The sequence below is a fragment of the Mauremys reevesii genome, linkage group 8 (genome assembly GCF_016161935.1).
Source record: "Mauremys reevesii isolate NIE-2019 linkage group 8, ASM1616193v1, whole genome shotgun sequence".
NCBI lineage: Eukaryota > Metazoa > Chordata > Testudines > Geoemydidae > Mauremys > Mauremys reevesii.
In genome coordinates this window covers 96582350-96598052 of record NC_052630.1, presented here as the reverse complement: position 1 = coordinate 96598052, position 15703 = coordinate 96582350, and the positions used below count along the sequence as shown (strand labels likewise).

At 47.6% G+C, this 15703-nt stretch overlaps 1 protein-coding gene across 7 annotated transcripts in view; it reads left to right on the top strand.

The window, feature by feature from the left end:
* The window catches only part of ACOT11 (acyl-CoA thioesterase 11), a 133157-nt gene that overhangs the window by 109689 nt on the left and 7765 nt on the right, over window positions 1–15703 (top strand). For 6 of the 7 annotated variants that reach the window (XM_039483511.1, XM_039483510.1, XM_039483512.1 and 3 more), the window contains 6 exons: window positions 2031–2086; window positions 8022–8088; window positions 8425–8508; window positions 9173–9306; window positions 12808–12939; window positions 14909–15035. In XM_039483511.1, coding sequence (XP_039339445.1) covers window positions 2031–2086; window positions 8022–8088; window positions 8425–8508; window positions 9173–9306; window positions 12808–12939; window positions 14909–15035 — 600 coding nt within the window. The remainder of the gene's footprint in view (window positions 1–2030; window positions 2087–8021; window positions 8089–8424; window positions 8509–9172; window positions 9307–12807; window positions 12940–14908; window positions 15036–15703) is intronic. The other variant, XM_039483514.1, reaches the window with a different exon arrangement.

The window sequence follows — 15703 nt, the reverse complement described above, 5'->3', positions numbered from 1 at the left end:
AAGCTTGACAGCCTTGAATTCTATTGCATTTATCTGATTCACTGCAAAACAAATGCAGCTTGCTGAAATGGAAATCAAATTGCTCAACAGAGGGTGAATTTACATTGATTATTTCATATTATTATTCATAATAAAAAATGTCCTATGTAGAGACTGAAGTGTATTAGCCGGGCAAGACTTAAGAGTATTGCTTACTCAAGTGTGCAGGACCACGACACCCCTCCAGCTGTCCAGCTTCTTTGGCTTATGAGGCTATAAGCCCTTGTGCTATTACATATAACCAAAATTCTCCTTTAATCCAAGGGTCGGGGTGGAAGGTCCTGAATCCTATGCAGCCAGTGTATGTAAAATAAATGATGACTGAAGTCCATGCAGCCACAGATTAATTAGGAGAGGATTTCTTTGCTGCCCGTCCTGCTAGGATTTACTCTAGGGTACAGAGAGGTGTCTCAGTGTTGCCAATTTAGTTGTTTCTTTGATCTCCCCCCTATAAATCCAACCCCCCCCCCTCTAATTTCAGTTCCTGCGGAAAACACTGAGAGAATATTAATTACAAAAGCCAATGTTTTGCTGATCTTCATGGGCTTGGCAATGCATGGTACAAAGAACAATGTAAACAAATTAGAACCATGAAGTATTGAGCTCCATCAGAATGAAGCAGGCAGGGAAGGAAGGAAGAGAAATTAGGGGTTTCAAATAAAGAGGGAAAAACTGATCTTTCCCTTCTAAAGAGAAAATGAGACTGTTTTAAAGTGTTTTAGAAGCACACGAGTGCATCCCATGTTCCTTGAGGACTTCAGTGATACAAAACTGATGAACTAAATCAAAGCCTCTCTGTAGGATCACATGAGGGCTGGTATATATTTCCAGTGCTTTGCTAACAGCTGAATGTACTTCACTACACAAGTTGCTTCCAGGATTGGGGCCTTGCTGAGCACTTACATGCTTAAAGCCAGAGCATGAGAAGCCCCATTGAAGGGGTGAGGGCTTCAACTGAAGTTCAAGTGAGGGGTGTAGGGAAATCCCCAGTGGTTGGCTGGCTCTGGAGCAGCGGATCTCAGATACCGTGCAATGCTGAGACAACTGTAATGAATTTCTCGGTAACAGTGGTGGATTTAAATAAATTATGGAATCCAAAGGAGGCTGACTCGTGTTTAAAAAGTTCTTGTGAATTCAGGAGAGTGACTTGAATGTTAATGCAAATGGCAGTAAAACGGAAATATTTGCTGTAAATCAATTGGTGCTATATCAGCCCATTTGGAAAATCAGAGGAAATTCACAGCCCGTATAGCAACTGGCAAGCAGCAGCATTGCCTAGCAGCGTGCGGCAAGGGAGCCTGGTAGTTAATGCAAGCGTTTAACCAGTATCCTCTTACTAAGTCAAATAGCTGTACAATGCTAACTTGCCTTCAGCCAGTGGCCCTGCCTACATAACAAGTACAACCAAGTTTTTGTAAACAGTTTGGGACTCGCGTGTGTCCTGGCTACAACAAACGCAACTGAGTTGTCTGCACAGCAGGTTCTCCTCATCCCTCCCCACCCCGCTCTCCCACACAGCACAAATGCATTGGCTGTTAGCCATCCACTTCTAGCACATTGCACAGCTCTGTTGCGTCGGCGCGTCCTGGGAAAAACCTGATCAACTCCCCTATTCTGACTCCTCGGGGGTAGAATTCCCAGAGGCCAGGCACCTACACAGAGTAGCACCAGCAGCGTGTGAGGCAATGCATGCTGGGGTGGCTTGCTGAGAGGAATGCTCGGTGGGAGAATTAGCCAACCTGGGGGAACAGGCACAGGTGGGAGGTTCTGTCTGTACTCTAAAAACAACAGCAAACCCAGCGCTGCTGACCTGACCTGCTGCCAGGATGACAGTCTTAGCCTAGGCTGCTGATGGGGGCAGCTGAGACCAGCAGAGGCTGTGGGATTGGTTCACTTTCTTAATGTTGAAAAACCTTTTTTTTTTTTTCTGGTCAATAAATTTTATTATTTTTCCAAGACTTTAACCTCATGAACATGTTTCCATTTCACAGGATGGAGAGAGACGGTACAGAGAAGCCAGTGCTAGGAAAAAAATTAGATTGGACAGGTGAGTGAGAAGGATCAGCCTCAAACGAAGAAGGAAAAAATAATGGGGGTGGGGAGGAGAAGCTATAGCGTTTTGAATAGAACAGTGTGTTTTGATTCCAGTCCACGTTCTGCTCTGAATGATCACATGCAGGTAACTCAGTAAAAGCTGGGAAAATTGGAGGTAGCCCATGGCTTTCTGTACCATGGAAGGGGTGTGTGTGTGTGTGTGTGTGTGTGTGTGTGATGGTGGGGGCCTAGGTGCTGACTCTTGGGTGCGCCGGGGCTGGAGTACCCATGGGGGAAAAAAATAGTGGGTGCTCGGCACCCACCTTGGCAGCCCTGCGGATCAGCTCATTCCCCTCCCCCCAGCACCACCCACCCGCCGTCAGGCCCCACTGATCAGCTCCTCCCCCTTCCTCCCAGCACCTCCCATCTGCCGCAGTCAGCTGTTTAGCGGCATGCGGAAGGTGCGGGGAGGGGGAGGAGTGGGGCCAGGAAGGGACAGGGCTGGGGCCTTGGGGGAAGGGGTGGAGTGGGGGCAGGGTCTGGGGCAGAGTGGGGGTGGAGCACCCCCTGGAAACGCAGGCAGTCAGTGCCTATGTGTGGGGAGCGGCTGCACGCCTTGGCTGTGATATTTGGCACTTACATCGCACCTTCCATGTGAGGATTTCTCAGAGACTGGAGGAACTTAACCTTCCAGCGCTCCGGGAGTTCAGTTTGGGAAACTGAGACCAGAGTTGAAGTGGTTTCTTCACAGCGTGTCAGTGTTGGAAACAGGATTGGAATTCAGGCCGGACTCCCAGTTGCCTTTCTAGCCCAACCTATTCGGTGCTGAGCTCGGCTTGAAGCAGAAAGACACTCAGAGGCGCTCAGGAGAGGTGGCAGTTGCTCAAAGAGACAGTAGTAAGGGTGCAACCCAACTCTCCCAGTGTGAAGGAAAGATGGGAAGAATAGTAAGAGGTCAGTATGGCTCCATCAGGAACTCTTTAAGGATCTAACAATCCGAAAGGAATCTATCAAAAAGTGCAGACGTGTGCAAGCTGCTAAGGATGAGTACACCAGACTCTCACAAGCATGGAGGGACAAAATCGGAAAGTCTGAGGCACAAAATGAGTTTCAGCTAGCAAGTGACATAAAAGGCAATCAGAAGTGGGCTTATGAATCCATTAGGAAGAAGAGAAAGATGAAGGAAAGCGTAGGCCCCTATTTAACAGGGAGGAAGAGCTAATAATGGACATCAAGAAGGATGAAGTGTTTAATACCTACTTTGTTTTCACTAAGAATGTAAATTGTGACTAGATACTTAACACAATATTAGCAACAAAGAGGAAGGAACAAGCAAGGTAAAATAGAAAACAGGTTAAAGAATACATAGATAAATTAGATGCACTCAAGTTGGCAGGTCCTGATGAAACGTACCTTAAGATATTTAAGGAACAAGCTGAGACAATCTCAGACTTATTAGCCAATTGTCTTCAAGAACTCATGGAGGATGTGAGGTCCCAGAGGCCTGGAGAAGGATAAACGTAGTATTTATCTTTTTAAAAGGGGAACACAAAGGACCCAGGGAATTACAGACCAGTCAGTCTAACTTCAATACCTGGAAAGATATGGAACAAATTATTAAACAATCTCTTTGTAAGCACCTAGAGGATTATAGGGTTATAAGAAATAGACACCATGGATGTATCAAGCCTAAGTAACACATCATGCCAAAGCAACCTGATTTCCTTCTTTGACAGGGTTATTGGCCAGGTGAATGGGGGGGAAGCAGTAGACATGATCTACCTTGGGGTGTGTGTGTGTGTGTGTGTATGTGTATATATGTGTGTGTGTGTGTGTGTATGTGTATTTTTTTTAAGTAAGGAAAATGTCATTCCCACATGACATTTTCGTAAGTAAACTAGGGAGATGCATTCCAGGTGAAATGGCTAAGCCGGGTGTACAACTGGTTGAATGATTGTACTCAGAGTAATTGTCAGGAGGTTGCTGTCAAACTGGAGGTATTTGTGAGGGGTGCTCTGGAGGTCTGTCCTGTATCTGGTACTAGTCAATATTTTCATGAATGAGTTGGATAATGGAGTGGAAAGTGTGCTGATGGTGGAACCAAGCTGGGAGGGGGTTGCAAGTACTTCGGAGAACAGGATTAGAATGCAAAATGACTTTGACAAATTAGAGAATTGGTCTGAAATCAAAAGACGAAATTCAATAAAGACAAATGCAAAGTACTTCACTTAGGAAGGAAAAATCAAATGCACGTCACGATGGGGCATAGGTGGTGGTACTGCTGAAGAGGATCTGGGGGTTCTCGTGGATCACAAACTGAGTATGAATCAACAGTGTGGTGCAGTTGCTAAAGAGGCATCAGTCTGCCATGTAGTAACAGAAGCATTGTAGGTAGGACACAGGAGGTGATTGTCCCACTCTGCTCTGCACTGGTGAGGCCTCAGCTGGAGAACTGTGTCCAGTTCTGAGTGTCCCACTTTAGGAAAAATGAGAGTCCAGAGGAGAGCAACAAAAATGATAAAAGGTCTAGAAAGCCTGATGTATGAGGAAAGGTTAAAGATGGGCGTGTTTAGTCTCGAGAAAAGAGGTCTGGTGGGGGAGCCCAATAACAATCTTCAAATATGTTAAGGGCTGTTATAAAGATGATGATGAGCCATTGTTTTCCATGTCCACTGAAAGCAGGACAAGCAGTAATGGGCTTAATCTGCAGCAAGGAAGATTTAGGAAAAACTATTTAGGATATTAGGAAAAATGTAACTATTAGGATAGTTGAGCACTGGAATAGGCAGGCTTCCAAGGGAGACTGTGGAATCCATGTCATTCATTGGAGGTTTTTAAGAACAAATTAGATAAACACTTGTCAAGGTCAGTCTAGATGATCTTCGTCCTGCTTCAGCACAGGGGGCTGGACCAGGTAACCTCTTGAGGTCCCATTCCTACATTTCTATGATTCTGTGAAAAGGTACTTGAGGGCTAAGCAGTCTAGTGCCAAGCCGTGGACGTTAGGATGACGAACGTAAAGCAGATCTCTCTCTCCAGCTCCCCTACATAGAAGATGGTAGGGACAGCACAGGAAAAACTGTCTAAATTCAGAAGTAGAAACTGTGTGTAAAACAAAGCATCACAGGGCTGTGCTTATTTTATACATCCGTTACTGTCAAAACACACTCTAATATCCAGATACTTGGTGATTAATGCACTATAATATCTGCATAGACAGAGAACACACAAATACATAGCTAGACAAGATCAATCTGTAATAATCATAATGATTAGCCCTCTTCTAGTGCTACGCATCTTAGAGGTGCTTTGTACTCGTTCAGTTTTATCTCCCTCCTCTGGGGCACGAAAGGAAGAATTTATTAACCTCACTCTATTCTTGGGGAAACTGAGGCAGAGCGAAATGATTTGCCCAAGACTACCAAGAATTTGTCGAGAGCCAGGATTAGAGATCTTGAATATTTGGTGCTCTCAGAGCACAAGAGAAGCAGTGTGGTTTAGTGCAGAGGGAGGCAAACTACAGCCATGAATAAACAACGTGAGCCTGAGAGTCGGTACATCTATTGTGTTCCATTTGTGTATTGCTCCTTGTATTCTTGCTGTCCTTCTTCTCCCTGCTGCTGTGAGAGAGACAACAATCGTTGTTTTTGTGTCTCAGTTTCCCCAGTAAAACACTGCTCTTAAAAATCTCCAATGTTGGAGATTCCACAACCTCCCTGGGCAATTTATTCCAGTGCTTAACCACCCTGACAGGTAGGAAGTTTTTCCTAATGTCCAACCTAAAATGCCCTGGCTGTCTTATCCTGAGAGGTTAAGGAGAACATTTTTTCTCCCTCCTCTTTGTAACAACCTTTTAGGTACTTTAAAATTGTTATCATGTCCCCTCTCAGTCTTCTCTTCTCCAGACTAAACAAACCCAGTTTTTTCCTCATTCCATAGGTCATGTTTTTCTTCTCTTTTTCTTCTCTTCTCTCTGACTGAGTTGTCCTCACTCCTAATCTTACAGCTGCCTTACATCTGCCCAAGAAGAAGAAAAGTGCTGGTCTCTGGTTAGTTAGTTTTACATCTGTACACTCTCTCCCCGTCTCTCCACTTGTTTTATCTGCATGTGCAACTGGAGTCCTGGCTTCCCCACCCACCCCACCCCCACTGTCCTGTTGTTCCTGAATCTGGTCATGTGGTTGCAATGCAGAAGCCTTGCTGCAAAGCAGCTTTATTTTATTACTATGTCCAAATTTGACTTGCTGCTTGTATAGTGCAAATATAGTGTTTGCTCCGGTGATAAAACGCAAACTCTTCTAATCCAACCTTGGGCTGCTGTGCACCTCCAAACAGACTTGCACGACTTCAGGTTGTTACAAACCAAACTACGAACTCTTCAGTAACACGTCAGCTGTGGCTCTCAAAGCACTTTACAAAGGTGGATAAGTACCATCCTGTTCCCTGTTTAAACTGGAAGGAATAAAGAAGCTCCTGGCAGATGTGGTTCCCATTGATTTGATTTGGAGTTGGTGGGTGTTCAGCACTTCTGAAAGCCAGGTCCTGGATTGTGGGCACCCAAAACCATTTCCACGAGAGGCTCTCCAGGACTTGCTAAAGAGAATATCCAGTAAGTTAGAGGAAAAGCTGGGAACAGAACCCAGATCTCCTGGCTCCTAGTTTGGGGTCTGGTCTGCTTGTGTAATAGGGTAGCTGGCCTGTTAAATGAAAGCAGGCTCAGCAATCCTGTTCCTGTCCAAGTGTGCCCTTTTTTGGTGTAAGGAGGAGGGTGGGGTGTCTGGGGGAGTTATAACTGAGAGGGGAGTTCAGAACCCAGAGTTCAGGACAGGGGTGAGTCCACAGTGAAGCGAGCTCACAGGCAGAGCTGGGCTGAGAGCTGCAGGGAGGGGATTCCCAGGGAGGACAGTGTGGTAAGAGTTCCCTGGTTGAGCAGTGGCACCAGATCAGGCTGGTGAAAGAGGAGGGTGGCCAGAGGGTCTTCTACAAATGTCCCCAGGCCACAGAGCGCTGAAGGCTGAGAGTAGCCCAGGGAGATGCCTGCTGGCCAGAGAGGGCCAAAGTCTGGGGTATGATGGAGACGTGAGCCTGCTGATGTGTCCGGGCAAGAGCTGGAACTGTAGCTGGGAAGGAAACAGGGCAGAGAAACACCCCAGCTAGAGGGGCGGGGTGGGAAAAGCCAGAGCTGTACCCGGGGGCTGGGCTGGGGTGAGGGGAGAGATGCTGGAGTTGGGCTGTTTGTTTGCACTGTGCTGAGGGGATTCTGGTTCCTGGCAGTGGGACGGTTGGTAATGTATTAAACTCAGCAGAGCCTTCCGAGCGCGTGGGCTATTTGAGAAATCAAGGGGAAATGAGGCCAAAGGCTGCTGTGAGGGGGTGCCCGGGTGGAAGCCGTCCCTTTACAGCTTGCCTATGCCACGCCCTGACCACCCGCAGAGATTGGCTGCTTGACCAGGAAGGCCAGATGGGAGCACTCCCTGTTCAGATCCAGCCCTGAACGTCGTGGCTTAGCCCCCCCTCCCTGACTAACAGTGTAGACCAGGTTTTAGTCTTGCCCCCTCCAGGCACTGCCTGGCCTTTGCTAGACGTCGTCATCCTTAAAGGTTCTTTTCACCCTGGGCTACAATCTGATTCCTCTCCCTTCCGCCTGCAAATGAGGTGCAGAATTTCGGAGGCTTTTGTTGCTCTGAGCTCCCTCAATTTGAGCCAAGAAGAAATGGCTGTTTCAATCCACTGGGATCCTGGTCCCAAGATATTCATAAGATGACGATGTCCCCCCCCCCCCACTCCTTTTGGAGATCATTGCTGGAGAAGATGCTGAAGTCAAAAACACGGCTGCTAACTTCACTGTCTGTCTCTTTCACCAGCGTGCGTTTGAGATGTCCTTTTCCCTGCCACGTGCTGAAGCTCAGTACTGCTGTAACTAAAGCAATTTTCTTTGCCTTCTCTAGAAAATACATCATTTCCTGTGAACAGACAAAGGTGCCATTGTCAGTGCCCTGGGACCAAACTAACAAGGTAAAATAACTGTCTCCATATCCAGGCCATCTCCTCCCCTGGCACCTAAGCCCCATGTGCTGTAGGAAGGCCCAGGAGCAGGTACTAAGTAGCAGCTAGAAGTTTATACGTGAATAAATATGGTCTATGGAAACAAGAAGGATGAAACCTTACCTAAAACAGCATGCGTTAGAGAGCTCTTACCTGGCATAATACATTCCTTCTTATCCCCTGATTCATTCAGTATCTGAGCAGCTGCAAGCTTTGCTTTAGTATCCCATGAGTTTAGATATAGGAAAACATAACCGAAGGTCAAGGTGTTTTCTACTGTATTTTCTTATGATGTTTTTGATGTAGGTTTATCTGAGCTACAACAATGTTTCTGCACTGAAGACTCTTGTAGCGAAAACCAATTGGGTACTCGCCACAGAAATAGACAAGGTACTTAACCCTGCCGCCTCCCCTCCCCCCCTGCCGCCTTTAGTCTCCTACAGTTAGTGGAAACAACTCGTGCTGAGATCAAAGGACGTGTTTCAGTCCTTTCCACCCCCAGGTATCTGAATCCTAGTGTATCCAAAAGTGTTTGATGTCCCCAAAAGACTTTGAATAAATGGGATTGTACCACATGTATTCAATGACTGTGTCTATACTAGCAACATTCTGTAAATGTCCAAATGTCCACTGCAGACACACGCTTATGTACATGTAAAAGATATGGCTTCCAGTGATGCCGTACTACCTGTGCTTTAGTAAAATCCCACTGAACCCACCAAGCAGAGCTGTCCCCAGTCTTACCCATTTCCATTCAACACCCATGCTAGCTAGCCAGTAACTGCCTCTTGGACAGCTGTTTTGTGATTTACTCATGGGGCTTGTTGGTGAAGTCAGAACCAGCTCATAAAACAGAGACCTCATGTACCGCCACGTATGTGGGATTCTTCATGCTAATGTAATGAAAGTGTGTGTGTGTGATATAGATCAAAGGTGTTGGGTTATATTATAATGTAAAAATATGAATGAATCTTATTGCGGGAAAATCAGATGTCATTTTAACGAAGACAGCAGGCTGTGGCTCTCACCTGCTCGGTCTGTCTCCCTCTCAAAGGTCAGGATGTACACGCTGGAGGAAGACAAGTACCTCTCCTTCCGAATAGAGATGACCGTCTGCATTGATGCAACACAGGCCTTCTTCCTTCTGTCAGACTTAAGACAGAGGCACGAATGGGATAGACATTATGCGTGAGTACTTGGAGGACAGCTAAAATGTTAGGATTGATGGTCCCTGTTTTATTGGGGATTGGGGGGGGAGGCCCCCAATTTCTTTTCTTTGGCTTTCCTGCCTCAAAGCAACTACCCAATGCAAAAAGATTCTTCATTCAAGCCATGCAAAGTGCTTTTTCCCCCCCCATCATCCACCCCACTCCAAAAGCAGGAGCGTTCAGTGTATGGAGTCTGCGGCTGGATATGTACCGACATCCGAGTTGGCTGCCACACTGCTCATGTGTCCTACAGCGGGATAGAATCCGGGACCTTTATCTCCTGAAGCACACGTTGCTGCCACTTGAGCAAAAGAAGACGCCCCTTTAGCTGTTGGTGACAGTAGTAAGGCTTTTATCTTCTGGAGACCAGCCGTGTGTACAAGCTAGTCAGGTGTTCTGCCTGCATGCTGATGACACCTCTAGTCTTGTTAGCCTAGGATTGCAGCTGAGACTCCTAGCTGGCAGAGGCGTGTAACCACAGCAGTGAGCTGGCTCGTAGCTTTAATATTCTATGTTCCTGTCCCATATAAGGGGTCTAACTTTCTATAAAGTGTGTCATGCTATAAAGCTGTGCTCCTCTTCCCAACTCCATAAAGTGGCTGTACTGTGACTATACACTATGACCAGTGTATGCTCTTAGCTCTCCCATGGCCTTGGATGGTAATTAGAATTGGTTTTACTGAGAGGGGGCAGAATCTTGTGCCAGGATCATATGCCTGTGCAACTTGCCTTGATTTTAAAGCTGCCACATCAACAGACCCCCAGTCAGAGGCAGAAGGAACTCTGGTTTAAAATCTCCTTTGCAGGAGGGTGTCACAGTTCCCAAAGTAACTGCACCTCTGATCTCTTTGTGGCCTTCTTGAGATTTCGCCTGTCCTTGGGGCAGCATCCCGCTGTCCATCCTCTCCGGGCTGGGGATTGTAGACTGCAATTCATGGTGATCACCTCAGCAGATCATCTTTAGGTCAAGCCCTGTTCTCTCTGGGGCAATGACAGGATTAACCAGTGACCAGCCAGCCTCCATAAATCAAGTACACCTCTACCCTGATATAATGCTGTCCTCAGAAGCCAAAAAATCTTACCGTGTTATAGGTGAAACCGCGTTATATCAAACTTCTTTGATCCACCAGAGTGTGCAGCCCTGCCCCCCGGAGCACTGCTTTACCGTGTTATATCGGGCCGTGTTATATCGGGGTAGAGGTGTACTAGTTTTTCAGAAGAAAAGCTTTACAGAGAGAATGTTTTTAGAAACAATGAACAGCTTACATGCAAGTGTTCGCTTAGCAGGCAGTCACCCGTCTTCAGCATAGAGACCCTGGCAGGCTTCAGGGTCCTTGGCAGGGCCTCTGTGTCTGGGTCACTGTCTCATGTCCTGCAGTTCTTGGAAAAAGTGCGTGTGGCTCCTCTCCCTACGTCAAAGTGGTCACTCGATACAGTTTTCAATTCTTTGTTTGCCAGGCCTCATGAACCACATCAAACCAGTTTATGCAACTTCTCCAGACTTAGCTGCATGGGGATTTGCATGAATTATGCCCCAATGGTTTTAGTTCCTGCAGCAAACCCTGTAACTCCCCCATGGAGCCAGAATACAATCCCTAGCCCATTCAGATACATAAAACACTTCTAAAATGAAGACTGTAGTCTTCGGAGCATCCATCACAGAGGACACCTCTATCAGGGCCACTCGTTCTTCCCATACCACAGCCTCGGTGAGCGGCCTGTCCTGTTGTTCATTTGCACTGAATCCAGGACTTCTCCACTCACAGGAGCGGCCTGGGAAGTTTAAGGAGCTATAACTTATTTTCCCAGGGACGGTCGGCTCTGGAGGGTCGGGGGGGTACATGTACATTTCAGTGAGAATACTGGACTTCCTTCCCCAATTTTACCCCTGGGTTGACTGAGCTACAAGGAGGTGAAATGACTTTCCCAGATCACACAGTGAGTCAGTGATCTTTGTGGCTCTGATCCCAGCCACGAACCTCATGTCCTTCATCAAAACCAAAATATCCCAGGCTCAGAAACAACCTCTAATTTCAGGCCAATCCCATCCTTCAAAAATAAACAAAACCAGACTGAGAGGGCACAGGAGCTGCCACATCAATGCGTGAAAAGGATTTGCAACCTACTTGACAATGCAATTGAAACGTTTCGGGTCAGACACTTGGAGAACTCAGGACTTGATCCAAAGCCCATTGACACCAGTGGGGTTTGGCTCAGACTCTTGCCCAGGGAGAGCCAAGTATGAACTCCCACAGAAGGCAACCGATCTTTTAGCCTAAGCAAGGATTTCAGGTTGTGGTCATAGGAGAATTGTTTGGAGCAATTAATTTTGTTAAGAAAATGCTCTACTACAGGGTAGTCAAACTGGAAATCTGGCTCTAAGAGGCAGGTAGGCACCCGGTGGGATTTTCATGGCCTGCATCTTTGGGTGCCTAGATGTGTTGAAAAACCTGGCCTGTAGTCCATGGGAGAGCTGATATCTCTGGGAAGGTGGCTCTACTTCAGCAGAGACAGCTTTTCTTCCTCATCCCTCTGACTGATTGTAAGTTTGTCTAACTGGCTTTTGTTTGGCGGCTGTTTCTCTGGCTTTGAACTGCTTCTGTCTGGAGTCTCTGAGTGACTGCTGAATAACACCATATGGTTAGGGCCCTACCAAATCCATGGCCCGTTTTTGGTCAATTTCACAGCCAGGAGTTTAAAATTTAGTCGGTTTCAGGATTTCAAATGTTTACATCTTAAAATATGACAGTATTGTAACCCGGGGGGCCTGACCCAAAAGGGGGTCAGAGTGGGAGGGTCACAAGGCTATTGCCACCCTAACTTCCGCCCTACGGCTGGCAGGGGCGCTGCCTTCAGAGCTGGGCAGCCAGAGAGGAAGGCTGCTAGCCAGGTGCCCAGCTCTAAAGCCAACACCACTGCCAGCAGCAACACAGAAGTGGAGGTCACAGGGTATGGGGGGGCAGGTTACCATAGGCCTGTTTTTTTTTTTTTCCCAGCTGTCTCTTGCCTGAGTGGGGGGCTGACAGCTGGAGCCACAGCTGCCTACACTGAGAGGTGACGACAGCCGGAGCTACTGGCTCCCCGCATGGGGGTGGGGGGTAATGACAGCTGGAGCCACGGAGCTTCCTGAGACTGGGGAGGCTCCCTGAGGTGGGTCTGACCTGCCCTGGGAACAGTCTTTGCAGGGGAGGAGGATGTCTGGTCCTTCCCCATCCCTGGCAGGGACTAGCAGCCGGACCGTGCACAGGGTAGGAGCCCATGGCTGGGCACCAGATGTCACGGGGGAGATCACATTTCACGGTCTGACGTGTTTTTCACGGCTGTGAATTTGGTAGGGCCCTACGTACGATGAAACACTATTGAGAGAGAGGGAGGGCATCTTTTAAGGGAAGGTGTCTGGTGTCATGGTGCTGGGAAGATGACCTCATCGTTCGGAAGTCAGCCTGAATCCTTTCTGGAATGTCCTTCTGCCTCTTCCCAGGAGCGCTGAGCTCGTCCAGCAAGTTGATGAAGACGACATGATCTACCACGTGCTTAGTCAGACGGTTAGTCAAGAAAACAAGCCTCAGGACTTTGTCATCCTGGCGTCAAGAAGAAAACCTTGTGATGAAGGGTACGTAAATGAGCACGGCTCCAGTGGCATGTTGGGTCTGGCGGGCTTACCCTGTGCAGCGCTCGCTGGCAGCTGGTGCACAGAATAGGGACAACAGTGCTGGGCCCAGCCCATGGGGCTGGAAACATCTAGGGTTTGGTTAGCGTGGTGTTCGCTTTCAGTGCTACAAAGTCCGTGCTTAGTATTTCCGCCCTCTCTCAAATCCCCACAGATGGTGCTTTCTCTCCTGTTTTAAATATGTCTGGGATTCCCTCTCGTGCCAGGCTGTCTTTCAGTGCCTGTGGTATTCAAGTGCAGTGTGTTGAACAGTTGCTGGAACCCCATACTTACGTCCACAGCCCTTGCGAGATGGTTGGTTTATGACATGCTGAAGAATGTAAACATTTGCCATGAAAATGATCCTATGAGCCAGCGAGTGGAAAAATATTTTACCATGAAAATAGTTAATTCATAGCCTCATCTCTATGGATCTGAAAACACTGCACAAAGGAGCAATTGGCACTGCTACACAACTTCCTTTTCACTGCACAATATTTTTTTGGCTGCAAGAGGGATCTAAAGTAACTTGTTGTATATAGAACATGGGTGTGTTTCAGTATGTAGCTTTTTGTATTGCATGTAAGATCTTGATTAATACAGAGCGCTCTAGATCGCTTGGTAATAGGTAATAAAGGGAGATATACCAATCTCCTAGAACTGGAAGGGACCTTGAAAGGTCATCAAGTCCAGCCCCCTGCCTTCACTAGCAGGACCAATTTTTGCCCCAGATCCCTAAGTGGCCCCCTCAAGGATTGAACTCACAACCCTGGTAAGCTGGGAGTAAGCAAGTGTGGGTTTCAGTATGGCTAAATGTAAGATTGTACAGCTAGGAACAAAGAATGTCAGCCTACTTACAGAAATGGGGGACTCTCTCCTGGGAAGCAGTGACTCTGAAAAAGACTGGGATACTGGGGGACTATCAGCTGAACATGCGGCCCCAGTGCCATGTTGTGGCCAAAAGGGCCGGTGTGAACCTTGGATGTATTAAAAAAGAGACTATCAAGTGGGAGCAGGCAGGTTTTATTACCTCTGTATTTGGCACTGGTGCGACTGCTACTGGAATCCTGTGCCCAGTTCTGGGGCCTGCGAGGATTTTGTATTGGAGATGGTTCTGAGAAGAACCACAAGAATGACCCAAGGACTGGGCATCACGCCTTCTGGCGAAAGACCCTCGGGGAGCTCATTCTGGTTACCCCTCCCTAGAGAAGGGTGAGTGTGGGCATGCAGTTTAGGAGATGAATACTTGTCACATGCTGTTCCTGACCATTCTCACCCCAGCTGCCTTTTTAGCCCAGTTCTTCGGCTGGGAATTTCAGAGGCGTCTCGGAGACTGAATTTCAGTAGCAGCTGGTTGCCTGACACCCTTAGGCTCCTCTGAAAATCCAAGTCTCCAGTCCCTTGGCACTAAGTGGATTGGGAGTTCCCACTCTGACTGCAATGTATTTGCCTTAGTGTGCCTGGGAAAGGGACACCTCACCTGCCTTCGGTACCCAATGTGAGAAAAACACAGGGGACACTGGAGCCACTGTGATGAGATTTGTAGATAGAGGCCAGATCATAGCCAGCCTTCCCCTGCCCCCCACACCTTCTTTCCGCATTGTTTTCAGTTGATTTGATTTACAAAAAAAATCACTCCAAGATATCTTGGCTGTAATTTTAAGTAATTTATTTTGAAGTCAATACAGGAAGAACTGCTGAAGCAGAAGGTGGACTGTGGCCGCATAGTGCTGTGTTTCCATGCACGAATACCTAGGCAGAGGTCATTTCCATTCTGTCACTGAGCATGTGTTTGTGGGGCAGTTCTGCCGCTTGCATTTCCTGGCATTGATCTGAGCAGGGTTAACTTGAGAGCTGGCATAAAATCCTGCTCCGTTCTCACCTTTTCAATACACTTGTGAACTGCTCCTAAGCAGGCTTCCTTCTCTTCCAGTGACCCATATGTCGTCGCGTTCAGGTCGGTCACGCTGCCCACCCGTCCACCAAACCCCGAGTACACCCGAGGGGAGACGATGTGTTCTGGCTTCTGTATTTGGCAGGAGACAGCCGAGCTAACCAAGGTGAGGCTTTCAGCTCTCCAGAGGATAGCTGTGTCCCCCAGCGACAGTCACCGTGGCCTTTACCCACATTCCATAACCAAGAGTTTGCACATGCTGACCTGTGGTTGGCTTTAGCTCAGATCCCCAGTGCCCAGTTCGGGGGGGAAACAGAAGGGCCTGCAAGTCTGGTGCTGCACATCCCTGTCTGTGCTGGGTTGGGGATTTGGGAGAATTTCTGGAGTCCTTCAATTTCCAACCCCCCTCTTTTTTATTTTAAAAAAACCACAAAAACCTCTTCCCCAAACCCCAACACCCCCGTTCCTACTCTCACATAACACCTTGCCTTGATGTGCACACATTTGTCCACATTGCTTAGGGGGGTAAGTTATGCTATCCCCATTTTACAGGTGGGGAAACTGAGGCACAGCATGTTTCCATGACTTGCCCAAGGGAGCACTGAATTGAAAATGGAACCCAGGTTTTCTGACTCCCAGCCCTGTCCCAATAACCCTCCCTTGCCAAAGGGCTGCATGTCCCCTGCCGAGTGGATGCAGCAGTGTGGTCTGAGTGTGAACTCAAGTCACTTTGACAAGAGGAAATGTTAATGCTACGGACAGTTCAAGTAATGGAGGCCTAACAGCTGAACTGCATTTAAACTATTGTAGTCTGGACTGAAAGGTCTTTCAAAT